General features: G+C 36.5%; 1 protein-coding gene across 1 annotated transcript in view; it reads right to left on the bottom strand.

The window, feature by feature from the left end:
* gnal (guanine nucleotide binding protein (G protein), alpha activating activity polypeptide, olfactory type) overlaps nt 1-22,207 on the bottom strand; it is a 79,875-nt gene that overhangs the window by 53,494 nt on the left and 4,174 nt on the right. The window contains exons 3-4 of the mRNA XM_049463621.1: nt 20,210-20,264; nt 19,902-20,021 (exon numbers count right to left, since the gene is read on the bottom strand). Coding sequence (XP_049319578.1) covers nt 19,902-20,021; nt 20,210-20,264 — 175 coding nt within the window. The remainder of the gene's footprint in view (nt 1-19,901; nt 20,022-20,209; nt 20,265-22,207) is intronic.

Genomic DNA, 22,207 nt, shown 5'->3' on the forward strand with positions numbered 1-22,207 from the left:
GTTTTAACTCTGAAACTTGAGGTCAATGCTGAATATTATGGATTTAATCCTGAAATGTGAGACCAATGCTGAAACTTGAGAAGTTCATTCTGTTCGTGAGGTCAATGCTAAAACTTGAGGAGTTTATTCTGAAACTTAAGATCAATGCTGACACTTGAAGAGTTTATTCTAAAAGTTGAGAATTTTAAGGAGTTTATCCTGAAACTTGAGAAGTTTATCTGAAACTTGAGAAGTTTATCCTGAAACTTGAAATTAATGCAGAATCTTGTAGAGTTTATCCTGAATCTTGGGGAGTTTATCCTGAATCTTGAAGAGTTTATCCTGAATCTTGAAGAGTTTATCCTGAATCTTAAGGTTAAAACAGAAAACTAAAACTGAAAGTGTTCAACCCTGAAAGTTGAGGAGTGTAGTTGTTAGGTTGGTTTGCTGGACAGGGATTAAATCTACTCCTAGACTAATTAACTCTTTCAATAGAAAATCTACAATTCCAAAACCTGAGTTCAATCCTGAAACATAGCCCTAACCGTTTCAAAATAAAAGTCACTCATACAAACAAACATTTAGACTATTTTACACACTGTGTCAAAATAACAGACACTAACACAAAATATATGTTAGTCCAGTTTAACAGAACAATTGACATGTTCAGCAGGACTAATCACAATAAGCAGGTGGTCCCAAAACAAATGACACAGCAATCATTTGTACCGTAGTTCTGTTTAGCAGCCGGTGCACAGGACATCATACAAACTTACACCACAATGTCAATTTTTTTAACGTTTATTTTGAAGCAAACTGCAGGCTCCTGAACTGACCACTGAGCTATTAGAGTCAGCACTGTGTAAAAGCATGAGCTCGGCCTCTAGTCCAGCATCCCTATTCTCAGACATTTGATGAGAATGGGCTCAGGTTTCAGTTCAAGAGAGAACATTGCAACGTGCTGACGTTTGAGATATGACAGCACACACACACTCCTTGTTTCTACATCCATTACCCACTTTTTCTTGCTTCATTGGCATATTAGGAACAATTTATAGTTATTTAATTACCAACCATAGTTCTTCTATTTTCCTATATTCTCTTTTCACCCTGTTCTTTAGTGTTTAATACTCCACATGATGACCACAGAGCAGGTATTTATTAGGTTGTGGGTCATTTTCAGCACTGCAGTGACACTGACATGGTGATGATTATGTGTCAGTGTGTTTTTTGCTAGTAACAGTGGATCAGACACAGCAATGCTGCTGTAGTTTTTAAACACCTTAGTATCTCTGCTGCAATGTGAATAGTCCTACACTGAAAAAAAAAATTAAATGAGTAAAATTTACTTTAAAAAAGTTTCTCAACTTTTTGAATTAGCTTTTTTTGAGTAAATTTAATTTCAAATAAATTTAAGTAACCTCATCTCGGTTTCAAGACTTAAATATTACATAAGTGTGTTAAGAGTAAATAAGTGAACTGAACTTCAGTCAAACTTTTCTTTTAGTAACTTTACCTAATTTATTTTTGCTGAATTAATCCTTTCTTTTAGTAAACTTTACTTAATTCAGCATACAATATTACCTAATTACAATTATTTAATGTATACAATATTACTCAAATAATGTATGATATATAATATATTATATTTCCTTAAATTTAAATATTTTTGGTAAAACACACATTCAAATATCTACATAATCTCAAAGAAAGAAAAAAAATATTGTAATGCCATCCATGTGTTGAGACAGTGTAATATGTGTTTTAACTAAACTCATATTTTTTTCTGTGTACTTTTAATGCAAAACACATTTACAGTTCAGATGAAAAAGTAATATTGATAATTAAAATAATGTGATCGACTAAGTCTTGCCTGAGCACAGTACTGTACATATTCAACACACACACACCCACTACTTCATGTTCACCCGTCCATCACTGCTATCATCCGTGCTAAAAACTACACCCTCTGCTCTGGTCCTTTGTGTAACATGCTTGTCAGTTTCCATATCGAGTTGAGGATCTTTCTAAAAAAAAAAGGGGAGAAAAAAAGGAAAAGAAAAGAAGAGAAACGCACCAATCCTTATGAGCTCAATTAACCGCTTAAATGCTCACACATCCTTCAGAGTGGCTGCTAGTGGCTTATGTAAATGTGTGTGTGTGTGTGTGTGTGTGTGTGTGTTTGTGTGTGTTCGAAGAAAAGCAAAATGATCCTTGTGTTTTCTTTCATCTTTGATGTTGGTAACATATGCTGAAACAACATCCGGTCTTCAGGCGCACACATCCTGTACTAACCCCTCTCTGAAAAACACACAGCTCAATCAAGCACATGTCAGTGACAGCGACTAATTCACCACCCGTGAGGCAAAGACCTCAACATCTCGCCCCAAACATGACCTCCTTATGACTTACAATCTTACAAATAAAGCTGCTATACAAAGTGAGCTTTCAACAGAAAGATCATCTGCATAAAGTAAAGGTTCTGTAAAAAAACATAATACATCTCTAAAACTTTTTAGTTATTTATAGAAGCAAGTTGATATTCTATTGCAAGTCATAATATTAACAAACTTCACAAAAAAAAACACAATGCCCATGAGGGGCTGGAGGCAGGGTTTATGCTATGAATCCCACTAATAGCCTAAAGAATATTTAGCTTAAACATCATTTTTATTATTATTTTTTGTTATTTAAATTTTTTCTTTTAACATTTCTCTTTTTTCCCACTGTTTTCTGGTGTTAAAATTTTCTTAAAACCTGTTCATGTTCATTTTTATTTAACCTCTTAATTTGATCCAGTTTTTAAAAAGTTCCTTATAGTTCCCTTTAGTTTGCGTATTTTCCTTTGTTTATTCTTATCTAAGGTGATTAAACATTGTTTAATTTTTCTCTGTAAATAAGAGAAGAAAAGGGCTCCAAGCGTTCCTGCGGGCTAAGCGCTGCCACTATGATCAGGATATTGCTGGTTCCAGTCCCAGTCATGTAGCTTGCCATCAGCTGCCAGAGCCCTGAGAGAGCACAATTGGCCTTGCTCTCTCTGGGTGGGTAGATGGTGCTCTCTCCGCACATCACTCCAAAGGGTGATGTCAATCAGCACAAGGCGTCTGTGAGCTGATTTATCGGAACTGAGTCGCTGCACTTTACTCCGAGGCGCTGTGATACTCAGCAATGTTCAAAAAGAGGCGGTGGCTGACTTTACATGTATCAGAGGAGGCATGTGCAAGTCTTCACCTTCCTGGTGTTGGGGCATCACTAGTGATAGGGGGAGACGTAATGAGTGGGTTGGGTAATTGGCCTTGTAAATTGTGGAGAAAATGAGATAAAAAAAAGATTTAAATAAATCTAATTTAAAGGGCAATATGACGATATTTTATCGTATGGTGATACACTTTTCCATCATACCGACAATATACTTTTTAAAGCATATGACCGATATCATCTGTGCGTAAAGATCACCAATCCAAATGTAACTTTCTTAATAAAGAGTAGAGTAGTTAGTCCTGTTTGATTGGATGATGTGCAACAAAGGCTGAATAAAATCACTGTACTTTCCACGAGAGAGTATTAAAATAGCCTTTTTTTAAGAATCTGCCACTGCTGATGCTTCTTGTCTGTGTGTCAAAAAGACATTAAATATTGTGTTCCCAAAAATGCATTTAAATACTTAATATAATAATACATATTATTATATTTTATTATTTATAATTGCAATACAATATTTGAACCTTATCGTCTAGTACTACTTTCAATCCCTGTTTAGTGAAAATGCTCAGCTACAGTAAAATTGAATCAAAATAAAGAATATTTGATTAATTTATTGATATTGATATAATGTATATTATACTCTTCTATTTCAAATTACATTCCAAGTTACACTACATTGTATTACATTACCCTACATTTATCATGTCATAATAATGGATTACATTACACTGACGCTTCACTTTAGGTTTCCCTTAAATAAGTATAAAAATACATACTATCACCTATTAACTGCTTCACAGTCAAGTAAACTTATTGCATGCTTGTAAAGCTTGTAAACTCACAGAACCAATAAAACAGCTTCAACAGGTGGTTGTGGTACAGTCTAGAGAGTGTAAAAACCAAAGAAGTGGGCGTGGTCGAATAGCGTGCCCTTTTCACCGCAAGCTCAGAGATAAGCCCTAATATCAGCCGTGCATGTGTTAGATATAGGCCATGTTAAAAAGTGTTCAGATTTGGTAGGAAATTAGATTTGGGCCATGCATTTTCCTGCTGTGTGAACGCAGCTCAATACATTTTAGAGTATTAGTCTATAGTACATTTGAACAGTCACTTACTGATTGCTAGATACTAAGCTCAACATGCATGTTACATAATATCACAATATACATAAAGCTTTTATGCACAAATATATGAACTGAACTAGAAAAGCTGTCACTGGTTTGAAAGAAGAAGATGCTTTAAATAAGAACTGCCTTTAAATGGTGGCTCTTAATTCTATGTCAGCTAATCTCCAATCTACATGCTAAAACCTCCTACCACACCCAATGTGCATATGCATAAACTCCAACAACTCTGGTAACAGACCTGTTAAAAAAGACACAGGGCCATATTGTAGCAATCTATAGACTAGCTGTCAACCGTGGAGCTTAATTTAGTGTGAGTCTGTGTCTTTGCTATTGTAACAGTGGAAAAAAAGTAAAACGTACACTTTGCACGCCTCGAAACCGTGAAAGGCATGCACTAATTCTCTTAATTAATCATTGATGTATTTTGAGGCGTAACATAAAATGAACCAATCAGCATGTCACTTGCCATTCCCTTTAAGAGCCAGGTGTTCTCTGACTTTGGTGGATTGCTATTTGAACGATACAGTGCTTCTGCGCTTCTCAGCTTCTCGCTTACGGAAACAGCAATGTTACTTTATTTAATTTAGTATTTTGTATTCTGAAAACAATGTGTTTTCACCAGAAATTTACCTTAAAACACCTCATTTCCAGACAATCAGAACGCATCAGCGTGAAAATATCCGTAAGGGTCTTTGCTATTTGAACAATGCAGGTGCATAGCAACGCGCCTCAGTGTGTAAGACAGGTCCCACACTTACAATAATCTCCAAAGGCTTTACATCTGGTCTCTACTGAGCAGAATCTGGTTGCAAATACAACAACATGGTGGAAAATGTTTGCTTGATTTCTCAATTTTCACTTTATTTTTATAGAACAGAAAGGAACAGGTTAGCATCATGGAACGATTTTTCATAACACCCTCAGAAAAAAAATTCCATACAAATGCCTTTATGCCTTTATTTATGAAACAAATACAAAAATGCATATGGATGAATGTTTGTTATAGTGGAGCTAACTAGCACACTTGCTATGCTAGAGGGTGCTATGTTTAGCTAGCAATAACGATATCTTAGAAAAAAATGTTTGTAGGCAATTATTAGAGGGGAATCCAAACTAAGTTGCAAATCTGGCTTATAATTTCATAACATTGAACACAAAAAACACTTTAACTGAGTTAATTGACCTAAATAGGCCGTAAAAACCTGTTAAACTTGTCCTATGTGTTGTAATTGGTGCAGAAAAAAAGAAGACAAGCGTTCGCTCCAATATTTATCATCTCCAATATTATTTATTCGTTTACAGCTAAAATGTGTTTCATATTCAAAAGGAGATACAGAAGAAGAGATTTTTTTTATAGTGGGCAGCACTGTGAATTCATTTTAACAGTCTCTCTCAGTTGTTTATTCATCTGCATGTCGATATTAATTAATATTTGAAATGAAATAAACAATACAATAGGCTGTACAAGCTTATTTTATCATTATTCCACATATCCTTATGACGGCCCAACATTATATGTCTGTTATAAAATAGGCTGCAATTCAGACCATTCATTATATGCCATGTCTCTTTTACTGATTCTTTAATATTCAAAATTATGTTCTTGAGACTCTCTCTCTGAGACTTTTTATGTGGTGGAAATCAGCACTGGAACGCAAGCAAGACAATTTTCTGTTTGCTAGATAATTATATCAAGGGAAAAACATCAGTAACTCTTTAACTGTTTAGAAGAGAACTGACCAACCAAACGACTCTCACGTTCCACCAGTCACAAACACACACACACACACACACACACACACACCGGTTCTGCTCAACATTTGGGTTTGTTCGTGTTTGTGTGACAGGTGTGGAAGGGCCCCTCTGAGTTGATAGTGATGTGTTGGCGGCAGTTTAGCAGACAGGAAGTTTACCTTCTTCTTCATGTTTAGCTACACCTGCCACACATAAGGCCACAGTGAGTCATCAACTAAATGAACGACCTATTTATAGCAATTGGTAGTTTGATGGGGCTGAAAAAAGGATGTAAATATTATGTGCAGGAGGAAGCAAAAAAGAGGGAGGGGTTGTAGCGAAAGAGACAGAGAGAAAGAGTTTGAGCAGACAGCTAAATCAGAATGCTAACTCATCTCTAAACTGAGTTATCAATCTGCAATCAAGACAGCTCCTTTACTGATGTGGGCTGAGGAATCTCCACCGTCGGCTTTGAGTTTTCGAGTGGTTAGCTTTGGTTTGGGTCTCATCCTTTTGTTTTAAAACTGCCAGTAATGAAAGCAGTATCCTGCTGAATTGCATTATAACATGGACATAAGAATTTAATAGGAAAGCCTTCACCAACCACAAGCTTAAAATATGGCAAATATGGCTGCACTTCACCTCAACATTAGTAAACAGTAATATTTTACAATTTAATATCCAATTTATTTTGCATTTTCTATCTGTGGACATGTTTTCATAATGTTTAGATGTGCAAAATACCAAATAGGCCTAATGCATTGTTATTAAGTGTTACTGCTAACAGTACTAACCCAGGACAAATGCAAACTAATGCTTTTGAATTATTGTACAAATTACTGGAATGCTTAACTTCAACACTGTTAACTCTGGTTTAATGCCATTTCCAAAACCAACATCCAACTTCTTAGATAAATGGAACACAGCATTAGCATCAAGTAAATCACCAGCTTTGGGATCCAATACAAATTTCACAAAATTAACCTATGTAGTTATTACTTATAAAAGCAAAAAAAAAATCTTAAAGACAGTGTGAAAAGCCAGGGAAGCGAAAGCCAGGGTTGCAGAAAGGTATCCGGTTAGGCTAAAAGCTAAAGCTAGGCAATCAGCTTTCATCATCCTTTCTCTCCAACATCTGCTCCCTTCAAAACAACTACATACGACTACTTTTGCTGCCTGCCAAACTAATGCTAAACACACATCAGAATGAGGACCTCAAACGTGCCAGTTTGGAAGTAACTGGGAAAGTAATTGGGGGCTGCTTTTGAATGAATTCTCATCAGCGTGTTTAAGGTACATTAACATGATTGTACTGAAGCTGAGCATTTTTTGCCCGATCCAATGAAACACACTTATTAATAACAAAGCTATGCTAAGCAATGCTGTAATACATGGTTTCTGTGAACTATCATAGTGACGTAAATCAGCCAATCAGATCAGAGCTCATCATCAGTATGTTTGAGGTTGTATCCCAACCAAAGTCACATATGTATTATTTATGCAATAATGAACAATTTAAAATATGCAATAAACACATATTTTGAGGCATTTATTCAGTAATTTTAATGCTTTACATTATTCTAATACTTTGTGCCACAATACCACCAACACTGCAATTTACATACATCATCTAAATCTAAATCATCACACAAGTGCCATCAAAATGTGTTCAGCCTGAACAGCCTAGGTTCTGTGGAATGGGATGTCTACTTGTATTCATAAGAAGAGTCAAAAGTATGGACAAAACTGCTCATTTAGACCTCATGCTGTCTGTTTTTGCTGACTAAGCTAAACATATCTTCACAGCTCCAGTGACATGCACAACTTCAGACACTGAGCAATATCTTAGCCAACTGGCTACATTTTGGGATGAGAGGAAGAGTGCGTATATTTGTATACTATCCAAGACTGTCCATGGTGTTTCCTCTCTAGCCATCCCTTTCCTGATCTGGGATGAGGAATCCCCCCAGATTTGGGTCTGATCCACTGCATTAACCAGCTCTGAGCTAGGGCCTGCACTGCTGGATTGGAAGCATCAGGAAATGGAGATCCAGACCAAAGCAAAAGAGCACAGGAAACAGGATCAGCAGGAAAGTACGAGGGGGGAAAGTGAGCAGAGTCCCGAGAGCAGCCGTTTCCTTTACCGGCAGTGAAGGACCTGTGAATTACTTAGAACTTCATTGCTTCTAACACAGGGATGGACGCCAGCATTGTTAATGGACCTCGCATTTATCCAGCTGTGCGCTGGTTAAGGTTAACCTGCAAGGTTAACTCTAAACAAATAGGGGTTTTCAACTGGTAACATGAGAGGAACCATAAATGAAGCTATATTTGTACTGTGGTATGCAAATGTTCGTTCAAATTAGATCCTCTACAAGAAAGACAATCAAATTAGAAATATTTTGGAGCACAGTTTCGATTTATTTGCTAACTTTATCAAACTGGATAAAAATGAAATATTAAATACAAAATGTGTCGTTACGTTTTTTTTATCCCCATTATGTTAGTTTTTGTTATTTTGTTAACAACAAAAACAAGTACAAATTTTGTGCGAACTATTCTGACATTCCAAAAATCATGGGATAGCAGCGTGAAACTTGATCACTTACAAGGGTTACATCAGGGGAATGTATACATTTGATGTGAGCTGTTATCTTGTGAAGAAGGATGAACAAGCCAAGGCACCATGAATGATTATTTTTCTGATTAGTTTAATAAAAGATTATTTCTGCCATTATGCTCTCCGTCTCTGTTTGTTGTGGGTATGGCTCCTGATCCTAGCTTTCTCTATCGCTTTCAAACAAAAGGAACAGCTGAACATGTGAATTAAATGCTGTTCAAATGTCCAGCACATTGAAGAAATATGTAATCTGTTGTGTTTGGGCACTTTTGGTGTTGCAGGCTGATTTGAGTGTAAACTGTGTGAAATAATTGATCACATTACTCTTCTTTCATCGTGTTTCTGTCCCTAGTACTTTGTGTAGTGCTACAAATTAACGATTAGACGCCAATGAACAGTTGGAGTCGACGATTTTTTATAATCAACAATGTCAATTATATGGACTAATCCCTAATGTATAGTTTGTAGTATGTGCATAAAATACATTACCAACCACAGTGGACAGTGCAGTGGGTGGTAATGATTGTGATGAGTGGTGTCTGTCCAGAACTGTCCTGAGGTGATTCTGGCATCTCCTAAAGTTCAGGTCTGCCTTCTATAGCTTTCATGGGATATGGCAGTGTCACAGCACATGATACTACAATAATTTCCAGTCCCATGATATCTGGCATGTTCAGTATGTTTCTCACTATTAGCTCATTAAATCAAGTAAATAAAATAGATATTTCAAACTCTTAATTATCAAACTGCATTTAAATACAGATGATATTTTATTAAGTGGTGTGGATCACAGGGCATCTCCCGATCAATATAATCATAATACGTTGCCCACAATAAAGCAATATCTCACAAGAGAATTTTCTATGATGCTTCACGCCTTCTCTGAAGAGGATATAATAATCCTAAATAAGCCTAAATACCAGGAATTATGGATTTATTGGTGCAAGTTCTTCACCACAGGTTTACCCTATTCATGTGATTAGCGCCACCACATGAAGTAATGAAACAGTAACTTTGGTAAGTCAAATATAAAGTAAAACTTCATTTAATTCATTTTTTTATTTATATAGTACTAAAAATATATTAATTACAATATTATTAACGTCGTAGCTTTGGAATCTAAAAATAAGGTTAAACATTAACACAACCTCACAATAAGCTTTTAACTGTGTATACTGTGCAGCCTGCACCACAGCTGACCAAAACCAGTTCCAGAAAGCGACTCTAGGCATTATGTGCTGCTGCCCAGAGTGATCAAATACGTAACCTAGCTAATCAGAAGACTAGCCTGTCCACGAAATCCCCAGTCCAAACACCACTTCCTCATTGACAAAAGCCCGTTCTAGGAATTCCGATTCTGCGAAAGTGCGAGTGGGTTCAGAGCACTCCTAAGCAGGTTGATAACGGGGGCTGGCGGCGTTCGTGATGCTGGTGTTAGGGCAAGGGCGGACCACATGACACTGCTGCGATGTGATCCATGGCCCTTTACATAATTAGGATGCGCTCGTGCTCTGTGTTTCCTTTGTTGTTGTTGCTGTCTCTCACTCTCTCTTCTTTCTGTGCATACACAGATGAGCCAAAACTTTAAGACCACCTGCCTGCATGTGATGTTAGTCCTGCACTTGCTTCAATATAGTTTTAAATATTTTGATATTGATTTAAGATCCTAAACAAGTGTAAGATCAAAGGTTTTTCTGTGTTCGGCTTAGGTGCAATTAACTTACTCTACCTCACTCTGCCATGCTTCACCTCACTCCAGCTTGCTCCACCTCACTCCATCTTGCTCCATCTCACTCCAGCTTGCTTCATCTCACTTCATCTTGCTCCATCTTACTCTATGTTGCTCTACTTTATCATGCTCTACATCACTTTACTTTACTCTACCTTGCTCTACCTCGCTCTGCACACTCTACCTCACTTCATCTTGTTTTACCTCACTCTACCTCACTGTACCTTGCCACACCTCACTTTATCTAGCTCTACCTCACTCTGCCACTTCAGCTTTCTCTGCCACGCACCACCTCATCTTGCTTAACCATACTCTACCTTCCTCTACTTCCCTCTACCTCACTCTGCCATGCTCCACCTCACTCTATCTTGCTTAACCTTACTCTACCTTCCTCTACTTCCCTCTACCTCACTCTGCCATGCTCCACCTCACTCTATCTTGCTTAACCTTACTCTACCTTCCTCTACTTCCCTCTACCTCACTCTACCTCACTCTGCCACGCTCCACCTCACTCTTTTTTGCTTAACCTTATTCTACCTTCCTTTACTTCCCTCTATCTAATTCTGCCACGCTCCACCTTACTCTATCTTGCTTAACCTTCCTCTACCTTCCTCTACCTCCCTCTACCTCACTCTGCCACGTTCTACCTCACTTTATCTTGTTTTACCTTACTCTACCTTCCTTTACTTTCCTCTACCTCACTCTGCCACGCTCCACCTCACTCTATCTTGTTTTACCTCACTCTACCTCTCTCTACCTCACTGTGCCATGCTCAACCTCACTCTATCTTGCTTAACCTTACTCTACCTCTCTCTACCTCACTGTGCCTCGCTCTACCTCACTCTATCTCATTTTACCTTACTCTACCTCTCTCTACCTCACTGTGCCTCGCTCTACCTCAGTAGCTATCTGTAGCCTAGATATGTCACATGATCACAGTCTGCAGCATGATCCACTTCTTTGAGTTTGCTGTTATTTATCATGTTACTGCAGCTCTTTTTTTACAGCCATAGTCCCAAAGTCCAGTCCAAATGCTTGTATCCATGCTGTAGGCAGTTCTGTCGGTGGACAGGGGTTAGCATGTAACTTGCGTCACATGATCCCTTTTTTTCAGTTAGCCTGGCCTAGAATGGGATAGGTATGTGATGTCCCAATGGTGGAACAAACTACCTTCCACTACCAGATCAGGAGAATCTCTCGCTATCTTTAAGAAACTCCTGAAGACAGAGCTCTTCAAAGAGCACTTACTCTCCTAACACCTCTAACAAACTAACTAATTCTAACCTCATCTCCTTCTTCCTCTTCTCTACTCCTCTATCCCATTATTTCCCTCTGACCTCCTTAAGGCCCTGTCTATGATGCTTTATTTTTAACTTCTATTATTTTTGTACTTAACCTCTTCTATTATTTGCACTTCATTATTGTAAGTCGCTTTGGACAAAAGCGTCTGCCAAATGTAATGTAATGTAATATCGATATGCCTGTCAACGATTTGTGGTTGGATCCAGTACCCAGGTACCCAGTCATCTGGCCATAACAGTGTCCCCTGTTAAAGTTAAAGTAGTTCTGCGCCACTTTTCCTTTTTTCAATCATCCAAACAGCCAACTCTGGCAATCAACAGTTCAGCTGCCATTTAACACACATCCCAGAAACTGACAGGTGTCAATATGACAACGTAATCAGCCTTATCTACTTCACCTGTCTGTGGTTTTAATGTAATGGCTGATCGGTGTACATGTGCTTGCGCATAAGAAAGAGCGATCTGGAGAGATAGGGACTGATAGAGAGGGAGCAAGAGGCACAGAAAGAGAGAGAGAAAGGAGGAGAGAGATGGGAAGAAACTCCTGAGGGCTCAGGCTCAGTGAGGCTCGTGATACAGTGTGAATGAGAGCAGTGTGCGTTTTACTGCCTTCAACACACTGAAGAGAGAGAAAGAGCAGGACAAAGAAGGAGACTGAACGAGAGAGAGAGAGAGAGAGAGAGAGAGAGGGAGAAAGAAAAAAGAGAGAGAAAATAGATGGGGGAGAGAGAGAGACACACACTTAGATATGGCCTGTTGGATATGGGCTGCTTACCAAGAATAGCTACAAGCCGACATAACCACAGCACACTCATGAATTTCAGTTTACTAACGTATATAACAAATAAAATACACTTTCAAATATTAATTATTACTATTAATTGTATTAATTAATAGTAAACTATACCCTGCTTTTGTTATTACAGATAATAACAGTAACTTGTTGAAAAACTTCTAACACACTGTGTTGTATTGGAGTAAAATAATTTATAATGGGCAGATATCTGCCTATATTAGAGAAGATATGTAAAAAGGGTATGCAATTTTCTTTTTCATGCAATAAAAACAATGACAATTTTGATTTAATATTTAATTTAATAAACAACGCAAACAATATACAGCCCAAATATATGGATAATATTATAAAAGAGCTATTTAACATCAATAGTCAACAAAACAATTAATATATCAATTTAAATCCACTATACATACACATATAAAATATAAGGCAATTGCACTGCTGTGTTTTAACAAAACTGGGAGTCAAATAATAGTAATATGATTTTTTTTTTAATGTTTATTTTAAAAGTAAAAACTACCAAACAAAATTAATCAATCTAGAATGTCAATTTATATGATGTGTTACTAAAACATGAAAAACATTAATATATCAGATCAGTAACAGCCGATAATCAGCAGTAGCACACTCAGTAATTATCAGATCAGGGGCCAAAAAATACCCTGGATCGGGACATCCCAGTCTTGCTAAACTTAGCCAGTCACGCTCAGACCAAAGTTCTGCCGTGAGGGAATACCTGCAAGCTTGTCTCCTTCATGCAAACCAAGAGCCTTTCACAACCAGCAGGCTGTACGGCACATGGCTTATCTTTGACTCAACAGTTTAACAGTTTATTGTGTCCCCAAATTGGCTACAAGTTACATTTGATCTGTTCTCAATGCTTTAAGAAAGGAGATCTAGTGGTTTAACATTACAGATGGACAAACAGTAGAGACACAAAGACTAATGCATGAAGGCCAGGAGTTTAACACTACAGTACATTATATTATATTGTAGCACACATATGTATTACAATGTGAAGTGTAGGCAAAGTACAAAAAAGAAGACCCTGCTCTAAAGTTTATACCTTGAAACTAGACTTAAGTTTGCAACTGAAAGTTTTACAGTTAGCTGATATTTTTTTAGGGGGGTTAAAAGATTAAGATTAAGCATGGGGGTGGTAGCATCATGCTCCTGGTACAAAGTAGAGGACACATTAGAATTTTTCCCTATATCAAACTGCAAAAGTCCAGTACAGTTTTTTGAGAGTGAAATACCAAAAAGTCTACAGTTGTAATATATAAAGATTTCCTTTATATTTTATCATATGCAGCTTTGTAAAAAAAAATAAGAGACCACTTCAGTTTCTGAATCAGTTTCTCAGATTTTTCTATTTATAGGTATATGTTTGAGGAAAATGAACATTGTTGTTTTATTCTATAAACTACAGACAACGTTGCTCCCAAATTCCAAATACAAATATTGTCATTTATGGCATTTAATTGCAGAAAATGAGAAAAGGCTGAAATAACCTCAAGTAATACAAAGAAAACAAGTTCAGAAATCTATAATAATAAACGGAATAACCGTGTTTTTTTAATAAAATTTTTTGGCATGTTCTCCTTCACCAGTCTTACACACTGCTTTTGGATAACTTTATGCCAGTCCTGATGCAAGAATTCAAACTGTTTGCGATCATCAATCTTCCATCCATCATTTTAATTTGGTAAAATTAAAGAAACTCAACATTTTTAAGTGATCTCTTATTTTTTTCCAGAGCTGTATATCATTTTTTTAGTCATAACCTCTAGCCCTAATGTGAACTTCCATCCACAAGTGTATATAAACTTTGGGCTAACATATTAGCTTTTGGCTAGGTCTATATTGTAAAATATAGTACTTCAATAATGCTGAATGCTCTAAAAACTGGAAAGAGAAACATGAACATATTAAAGTAAATTTTAAGGCACGCCATTATTTTTACTGCATGAAAAAAATTCGAATTGAGACAACACTGAATCATATTACACATAATTACAAACATATTTTTAAACCTCTGCAGCAGGGTTGTCAGTATTTTACTCATTGCATGTAATAAACACTTTGTAGCACATGTCTCAGTTTAGCTGTAAGAATCTCTGCAAAAAATATAACCACATTTATATAATAATCTAATACATATTTGAAATATTATGACTCAAACTGCGAGTGAATGGAGAACGTTCCTGTTCATACAGAACTGAGAGCATGTCGGGTCCACTGTGAGGCTCTAAACAGACACATCAGAGCAGGACTCGGCTGCTGGTGCTCTCTCTGTCCACGGCCCAGCCCTCAGCTAACATGTTGACCAACAAAGATCAATATGCCATTACATAATAGACCTAATTAATGGAGCCACAGCTAAAAACATCTCACTTCCACTGACCATGTTTTACCACACGGTGTACAGTATCAGCAGTCATGTAAACACACACACACACACACACACACACACACAACAGAGATGGCATTTGCTAGAAACTCTTCTGACCATAGGATGTCGGCCATCATATCTAAAGCTGAACTTAACTTAAGCACGAAAAAAACATGTCTGTACAACTACAACATTTTCAAATATTTTTTCTAATATTTTCTCTGCCTAAAAAATCAAGAATGTCAAAATAAATCTGCATACTATGAGATGAGCATAGAAATAATAATGTCCTTATCCCTATATTTGTATTTGTATTAGCATTGTGCCATATACGCAATAATATCGCCAAAAATTCGGAATTCTCCATTTAAAAATTCCATTGATTTTGAAATTATTGAAAGTAGTCCATTTTGTATTTGTTTTACTATTTACTGTACTTACTTGTAATAGTTTGTTTGCAGTTTACATGCGCTAAATATGCTGCACTTAATTTATGTGGTAGATAAATATATATTTAATGTGTTGTTACATTATATTTGTTAAAAATAAGGGTTTTGTTATTGTTTTTGAAACTTTTGTTTCTACTGAATGTAGGCCATATTTATATTTATACAAATATATATATATATATATATATTTGAATTAATTCAAGGATACTGTTACTGCAAAATTCTGTGAAACATTGTGATATTAATTTAGGGTCACACCTCCAACCCAATATAACAAAAATATATATTTTCAAACAAATTAAACAATTTCTTTCTGAATAATTCGATATTTAAGATATTTAAGTGATGAAATATAATATCAGAAACAAATGATAACTGCTCATAAAAACAACAGAAACCAGAAAACTGTTTAGATTTGATCAACATTTAAAACTGAAAACATCTGGGCTGTGAAACAAATTTATTTGAATTCCAATATGAAATCCAATATTCAAAAAAGTAGACATTTATCCCAACATAATCTGCCAGATCAACTTGCTTAAAGTCATTTACTAAATACGGTCTTTCTGCTAGGATATTTCCAGCATCGGTGGCATCCCCATGTGTAATCTATTGTGTCTTTATGTGGTTTTGATATGGCTATGCTCAGTTGTAAGGAATAAAATTACAAAAAAATAGTCATATCTTATTTGCACACCTATTAAACCTTTTGTTTTATTAGTTCTTTAATGTTTTGTGTGTCATTTGATCCAGATTTCTGTTAAGCTGCTTTGGGATAAAATAAGTTGTAAAAAGCGCTACACAAATCCATTTGATTTTGAGTTGTCGTGCTTTTTGAGTTATTGTATTTCTTAAACTGAGGAAATAAATGTTATGTTGTTTTGAGATGCAAATTCAGATGAAATAATCTAACTTTATATTTATAATGGAATCTTGTTGTATATTTTGTGGAAATATATTTAAAAAAACTGGGATTCACGCACAATTCCTACATCAGTTCACCCTCAGCTGTAAGGTGTAAACAAAGATATGGTGGTTTAGAGTAGGTTAGTGTGGAATGCACCACCCTAGAGTAACATCCTAGAGTCAGTGGTGATAGGAACCAGATCGTATGAAGTGTTTAATGCCTCCTCACATAAAACTGCCTCACAGAAACTTTATAAACAGAATATAATCTGAATATACATTGCCTGAGATACAGTGTTGAGAACATTTTAGCCTTTTTAAATGATTCACGGTGAAAAGATGTGTGTAGGGTGCATCAAAACAAAAAAGAAAATAGAATCTTCTCAATAAATAAATACTTATTAAAATACTCAATTTATTTGGGTCAACATCATCCCATATTTTAAGTAACTATTACATAATTTGACAAATTAAAAAAGCATACTCAACATTTCTCAATACTTTGCTAAACTATTTTCTTAAAGTGACTTCACTAATTACCATTGCTGTATTGGAATCTACGTGTGATTTATGGATAACTGCCCATTTCACCAAACTTTAATTGACCTTAATATGTTTGATTCAAAAATATATTTGTATAAACATTAAAAATCTGTGAAATTTCATTTTAAACCCATAATAAAAAATACTAGTATTAACTAGTTTCTCAGCTTCTAAATCAAACTGTGTTTTTTGCTGCCATCATACTAACCCATAACCTCCCTAAAGAATCTGCTTTGATCGCAAAGTGACCCAAAATTGCTAAACTGCTTTATTTTAAAATAATTTACCTCGATTTTACCACTATCCACATTATATTTAACATTTGCTAAGACACCTTACGTTTTCTGTTGGTTCTTTTAGTGTTGTCATCATTGCACTAACCTCATACAATTTCTGACAGTCTCCCAAAAAACATTTTTTAAGTAACCTTCTGCTTTCTGTTAAACTTCCATTTTAGGCCAACTTTACAAAAACTTACAGCTAGAATGACAATAGAAACCATGAAAACCAGCACAAAAGCTAAAAAAAAGGCCAAAAAGAAAAAAGACAGTAGGAGGTTTAGGCCTACAAGTGTGTATGAGAGAAAAGGAGAGACCTTTTTATAACAGTCTTTGACATTCGAATGAGCCATATTAAAACCCATGACATCCCCACTTCTTTCTAAGACTCAATTGAAAGGGTTTTTAATTAGATAACAACACCCCCCCTTCCCACCACCAACACACACACACACACACATACACACACACATACACACACACACACACAGACTCTACCCCTTCATCCAGAACATCTACCCTGAAGCAGCAGTTACCAAATACAAACTATTTTAGCTCCAAAAGGAGCAACTGTTTGGAAATCTTTCGTAACATCCCATAAGCAACAGCTCCAGCCTTGTCTTGCTGTATCTGCCCTATCGAACCTTAACTGGATCCAACCATCAAACGGCTAAACGGGTGACTCAAACATTCACTCAAACATCCAAATACCAAATTACTACACGTTGCATAAGTTGGTCCTGGCCCGACTGGACGAGAGCTCTAACACACGGCTGCAGCACGTCACATACAGAGACATCGAGTTAAGACATTAAGACAGCGAGGCAGTCTCGTCCAGATTCGGTTACTGCTTCACTGATGGGATGTGGCCAGTAAAACTTGATGCAACAAAATCGTTGCTGTATCTGGTAGTGCTCATTCGGTACGAACATTTTGTGTCTAATATCAAAACTGGAGCAATGATCGGCTGATACGATGTCACACTCCAATAGTTTCAGTTAAACAGTGCTTTTCCAACTGATTTTTTCAACGAATTGTCATGACTGTTTTCCTGTTGTCTTTCTGAAACTCTAATTTAAAGACAATAGGTGATTTTGTTGAATCCAGGAAGTGTAAGATACAGCTCTGGAAAAAATGAAGAAACCACTTCAGTTTCTGAATCAGTTTATCTGATATATGCAAACAAAAAACATTTTTAGGGTATTTTGTACCCTCCACACTGGGGAAATCCCAAAAAAATCTAGATAAGCTCTCAACTACTTTTTTCAGAATGAGAAATGTATGTTAGTTTGATATTAATGATAATAATGATATTATTGTTTGAAAAATCTGTTTATATGCCTAAAATGTTTGCAGAGTACTGTATATTTGTTTAAAATACTGTATTACTGTTTACAGTACTGGTTATGTTTCTTTAGGCTACATATAATTGTATTTTTTCAGGTCTTATCAGGGTTTTTAATTTATTGTGTTATAACATGTTTTTATCATGTAAAAGGTTAGATTTTGTATTTGTAGACCATATTTTTGTTTTTGTTTTGCTATGACTGTTTTGCTATTGCCTGTAATCATGTTTCTGTAAAGCTGCTTTGTCCAACACCAGTTGTAAAAAGCGCTATACAAATAAATTTGATTTGATTTGATTTGATTTGATGATGACAGAACAGTGGTGAATCCCTCTTTCTCTCTTTTCCCCCCTTTATTTTTTATTTAATATTTTGATATAAGAGGTTGGTTTGCCTCACACTATATAAGCCAACCACCCAGTCAGGCCCTAAATGAACGCAAAAAGCAATTTTATAATCTATATTGTATACTCTTTATACCTCCCAAAATTGAAAAGTTGAAATAAATGGTGATTAAGCTTAAAAAGTGAAAGAGTTGGTGGGGCTAGTGTTAATATGGAAACTTTGAAGAGTACTGAAGCTTCAGTAAGTGAGGTCATGTATTTGATTATGCAGATAGACAGTTAGATATACAGGGTATGTGTGCACTGTCTCACCCTGTAACTGTAAACAAATCACCCAAGGCTGCCTGCTGGTGGAAGAGCAAGAGTTGAAATTTCCCCTGGTCTCACCTCAATTAGCAGCACAAAGCCAAAGAGGTAGCTAGCTTTAGCACCACAACATCCGGTCCTGACCAGCTAAAGCAAAATACATGCGTGTATTTTTATGCTTCAACGCGACAGGAACAGGAGGCCCTGTGTGACCTGACGATTGGTAGAAGATAGAGAGATTGGGAGAAGATAAGAACTGCAGCAGCAGCAGCAAGAGGTCTGAACGTTGCTCAACTAGATATTTAAACATCTCTGAACAGTCATAGAGGCAGGAGCATAGAGAGGTAAAAACATGGAACCGAATTATCAACAACACTCATAAATCACAATCGTTAAGATTTATTCATGATCTGACTATGCCTACGGGCGAAGCCTTGTCAGTTCTTGTGAGCTTGCCAAGTTTCACTTGATGATGTCACAACGGAAATAATTTGTAAGCCACCAATTAAAACCTGTGAATCGCCTATTAAGACAAACCAAGCTGCCAATCACCATATACTGTATATATAACTGTTAATGTAACTGTATCAGATTTGGCCAACAATACAAAAAAGTCCAGCTGAAACCAAATTAAGCACTCCTAGCACAACTGCCAAATGATTTTTTTTGTTCCATTTTTACAGTCTGAACAGAAAGTGAACTGACACCGTGTGCAATTTTCTGCTCTACAGCACCTGCAGTCAGAAATTACAGTAAGAACTCCATCCGTTTTCAACCACACAGGCCACAAGCCGGGCAAAGAAATGCTGACTGCTATCAGCCTGAGAGATCAGAGACGCCTTACCTCTGTGTAGTCGAAGTCTGAGAGCGGGGCTATACTCTTTATGTAGTCGACTCGGAACTGGTTGGCCGGGTTGCCGAGCGGCACTGGGGGTATTAAGGTGCTCATGGCCGATACTATCGTCTAGAAAGCGGATGAGACAAAAAACACACACACACACAGCGCTAAGCAGGATAAAAGTGGGATAAATCACAGGCTAAGCCCCACTAATCATCCAAATGGGATTGCTGGATACAACAGCATCGTGGGGTGCAAATATATAAACATTAGGTTTTTAATTTGGCAAGTTTCAATTCCAGAGAACAACTTACCACGATGGCGTCCTTCACATTTTTTCGGATATCCAAGATTTTCTGCTTTTTTTCTCTGAGTATGACAGGAAAACAGTGAATTAATCAACAAATTACAAAACAAAATAATACAGCATATTACATATAGCACATGTAAAAGAGTTACTTAAGACTTAAGATACAGTAGGCCCAAGTGAAGAGAACATCAGATCTAATCAAACTGCATCGCTTCTTTACCAAGCATCTAAATGAGGTCAGTCTGTATCTCTCTCCTAGGCTGCCGACAATAAACCAACATAACATTAGTAACATTACAATTGTTCTCAGTCAAGAGGTGTCAAACTTACATAGGCCTTACTGTCTGTAGCCTTACTATGATAATGTGGCATAATAACATAAATATAAGCCTATATTATAGATATTTTACTTAAGTAAGTGTGTAGCAAAAGAAAAACTGAAAAGAATCTGCCCACAAAGCTGACCATGGTTACTGTAGCAATTGCAAAAGTTCTGTGTCCAAAAAAGTTGCACAGACAAACCCAGCTGGGTGATACCGAACACAGCCAACCAGAACAACTGTAAAGGTTTGCACAGAAATCTAATGGGGTTGAACTGGACACATTTAGCTACACACAGCTATTGAGAAACCATCTGTGTGATAGGCTAGGCTAACACAGTTAGCAGAAATAAGCTGTAAGATACTGAAGATAGCAATTTGAATGAACTAAAAATGGCTGGTTATACAAACAAAACTATTTACACATACAGTGGATAAAGAAACTAACTGTGTGACACTGAATACTGGACACAGCTAACTGAAAGCACAGCTAACTAAAAACCCAGCTAACTAAATGTACAGCTAAAGCTCTGTGATAGCCACCAACTGCAGAAGACTGTATAGATAATTACAAACACAGCTCACTGAAACAACCAAAAAAGCTATATTTCCAAAAGTTGTGAACATTGTTAGCTGAAATATCTACATAACTGCACCAAGCTCTGTGCTACTCAACACAGTTAAAACAACTGAAGGAACTGTTGTCATAGTCACCATATATTCCAAAAAAAGCCAACCTAGATCTGTAGTGCTGAACACAGTTAGCAAAAACAACTTCTAAAGGCCATATATTCCAACCTAGCTCTGTTGTGCTGAACACAGTTAGAAAACCAACTGCAAAAAGGCCATATATTCCAACCTAGATCTGTAGTGCTGAATACAGTTAGGAAAATAACTGCAAAAGGCTGTACACACAAGCATGAACAGAGTGCAGTACAATACAACTGCATAACACTACATAGACAAACCAAGCTCTGTGGCAATCAACTGTGTGAGTTGAAACCACAGCACAGCACAGTTGAAAGCACAGGCTGTATAGTCATTCATAAACCTAGCTACTGAACACACCTACTAAATTCATTTGTCGATACAACAGCAAAAGAACATCCAAACCTAGTCCACTTATACTGAACACGCCTAGTACTTACTACTGTTATCTGAAACAACTGCTAAAGGTCATACACACAAACCAAGCTGTATTACAAATGCAGTTAGCTACAAATACCTTTGAATATATAAAGCTGTGTCAAACCTAACTGTGTTCCACTGTAACAATTACCTGATATAAATAAAAAAGTCTGTCTACAAACAGAGCTCTTTGGTTATTCAGAGGTTATCATAAACCTAACTACTGAACACACCTAGAATTAAACACAGTTACCTGACACAGGTGCAAACCTAGATGTGCTATACTGAACATTGTTACCTGATACATCTTAAAAAAGACCTAACTAAAATGTCCACAAATCAAGCTCTGTGGTACTCAACATAGCTGAAACAACTGACAATGTAATATATTCAAACTTAGCTGTGTTCATATATTGCATTGTTATATTTTGGATATATTGCATTCAAATGTAAAAAAGCTGTACAGTTATTCATAAGCATGAACATATTTTGTTAAAACAACTGCAAAAGACCATATATCAAAATCTAGCTGTATTAAACACAGTTACATGATA

Source organism: Astyanax mexicanus, chromosome 1 (assembly GCF_023375975.1).
Source record: "Astyanax mexicanus isolate ESR-SI-001 chromosome 1, AstMex3_surface, whole genome shotgun sequence".
NCBI classification, from domain to species: domain Eukaryota; kingdom Metazoa; phylum Chordata; class Actinopteri; order Characiformes; family Acestrorhamphidae; genus Astyanax; species Astyanax mexicanus.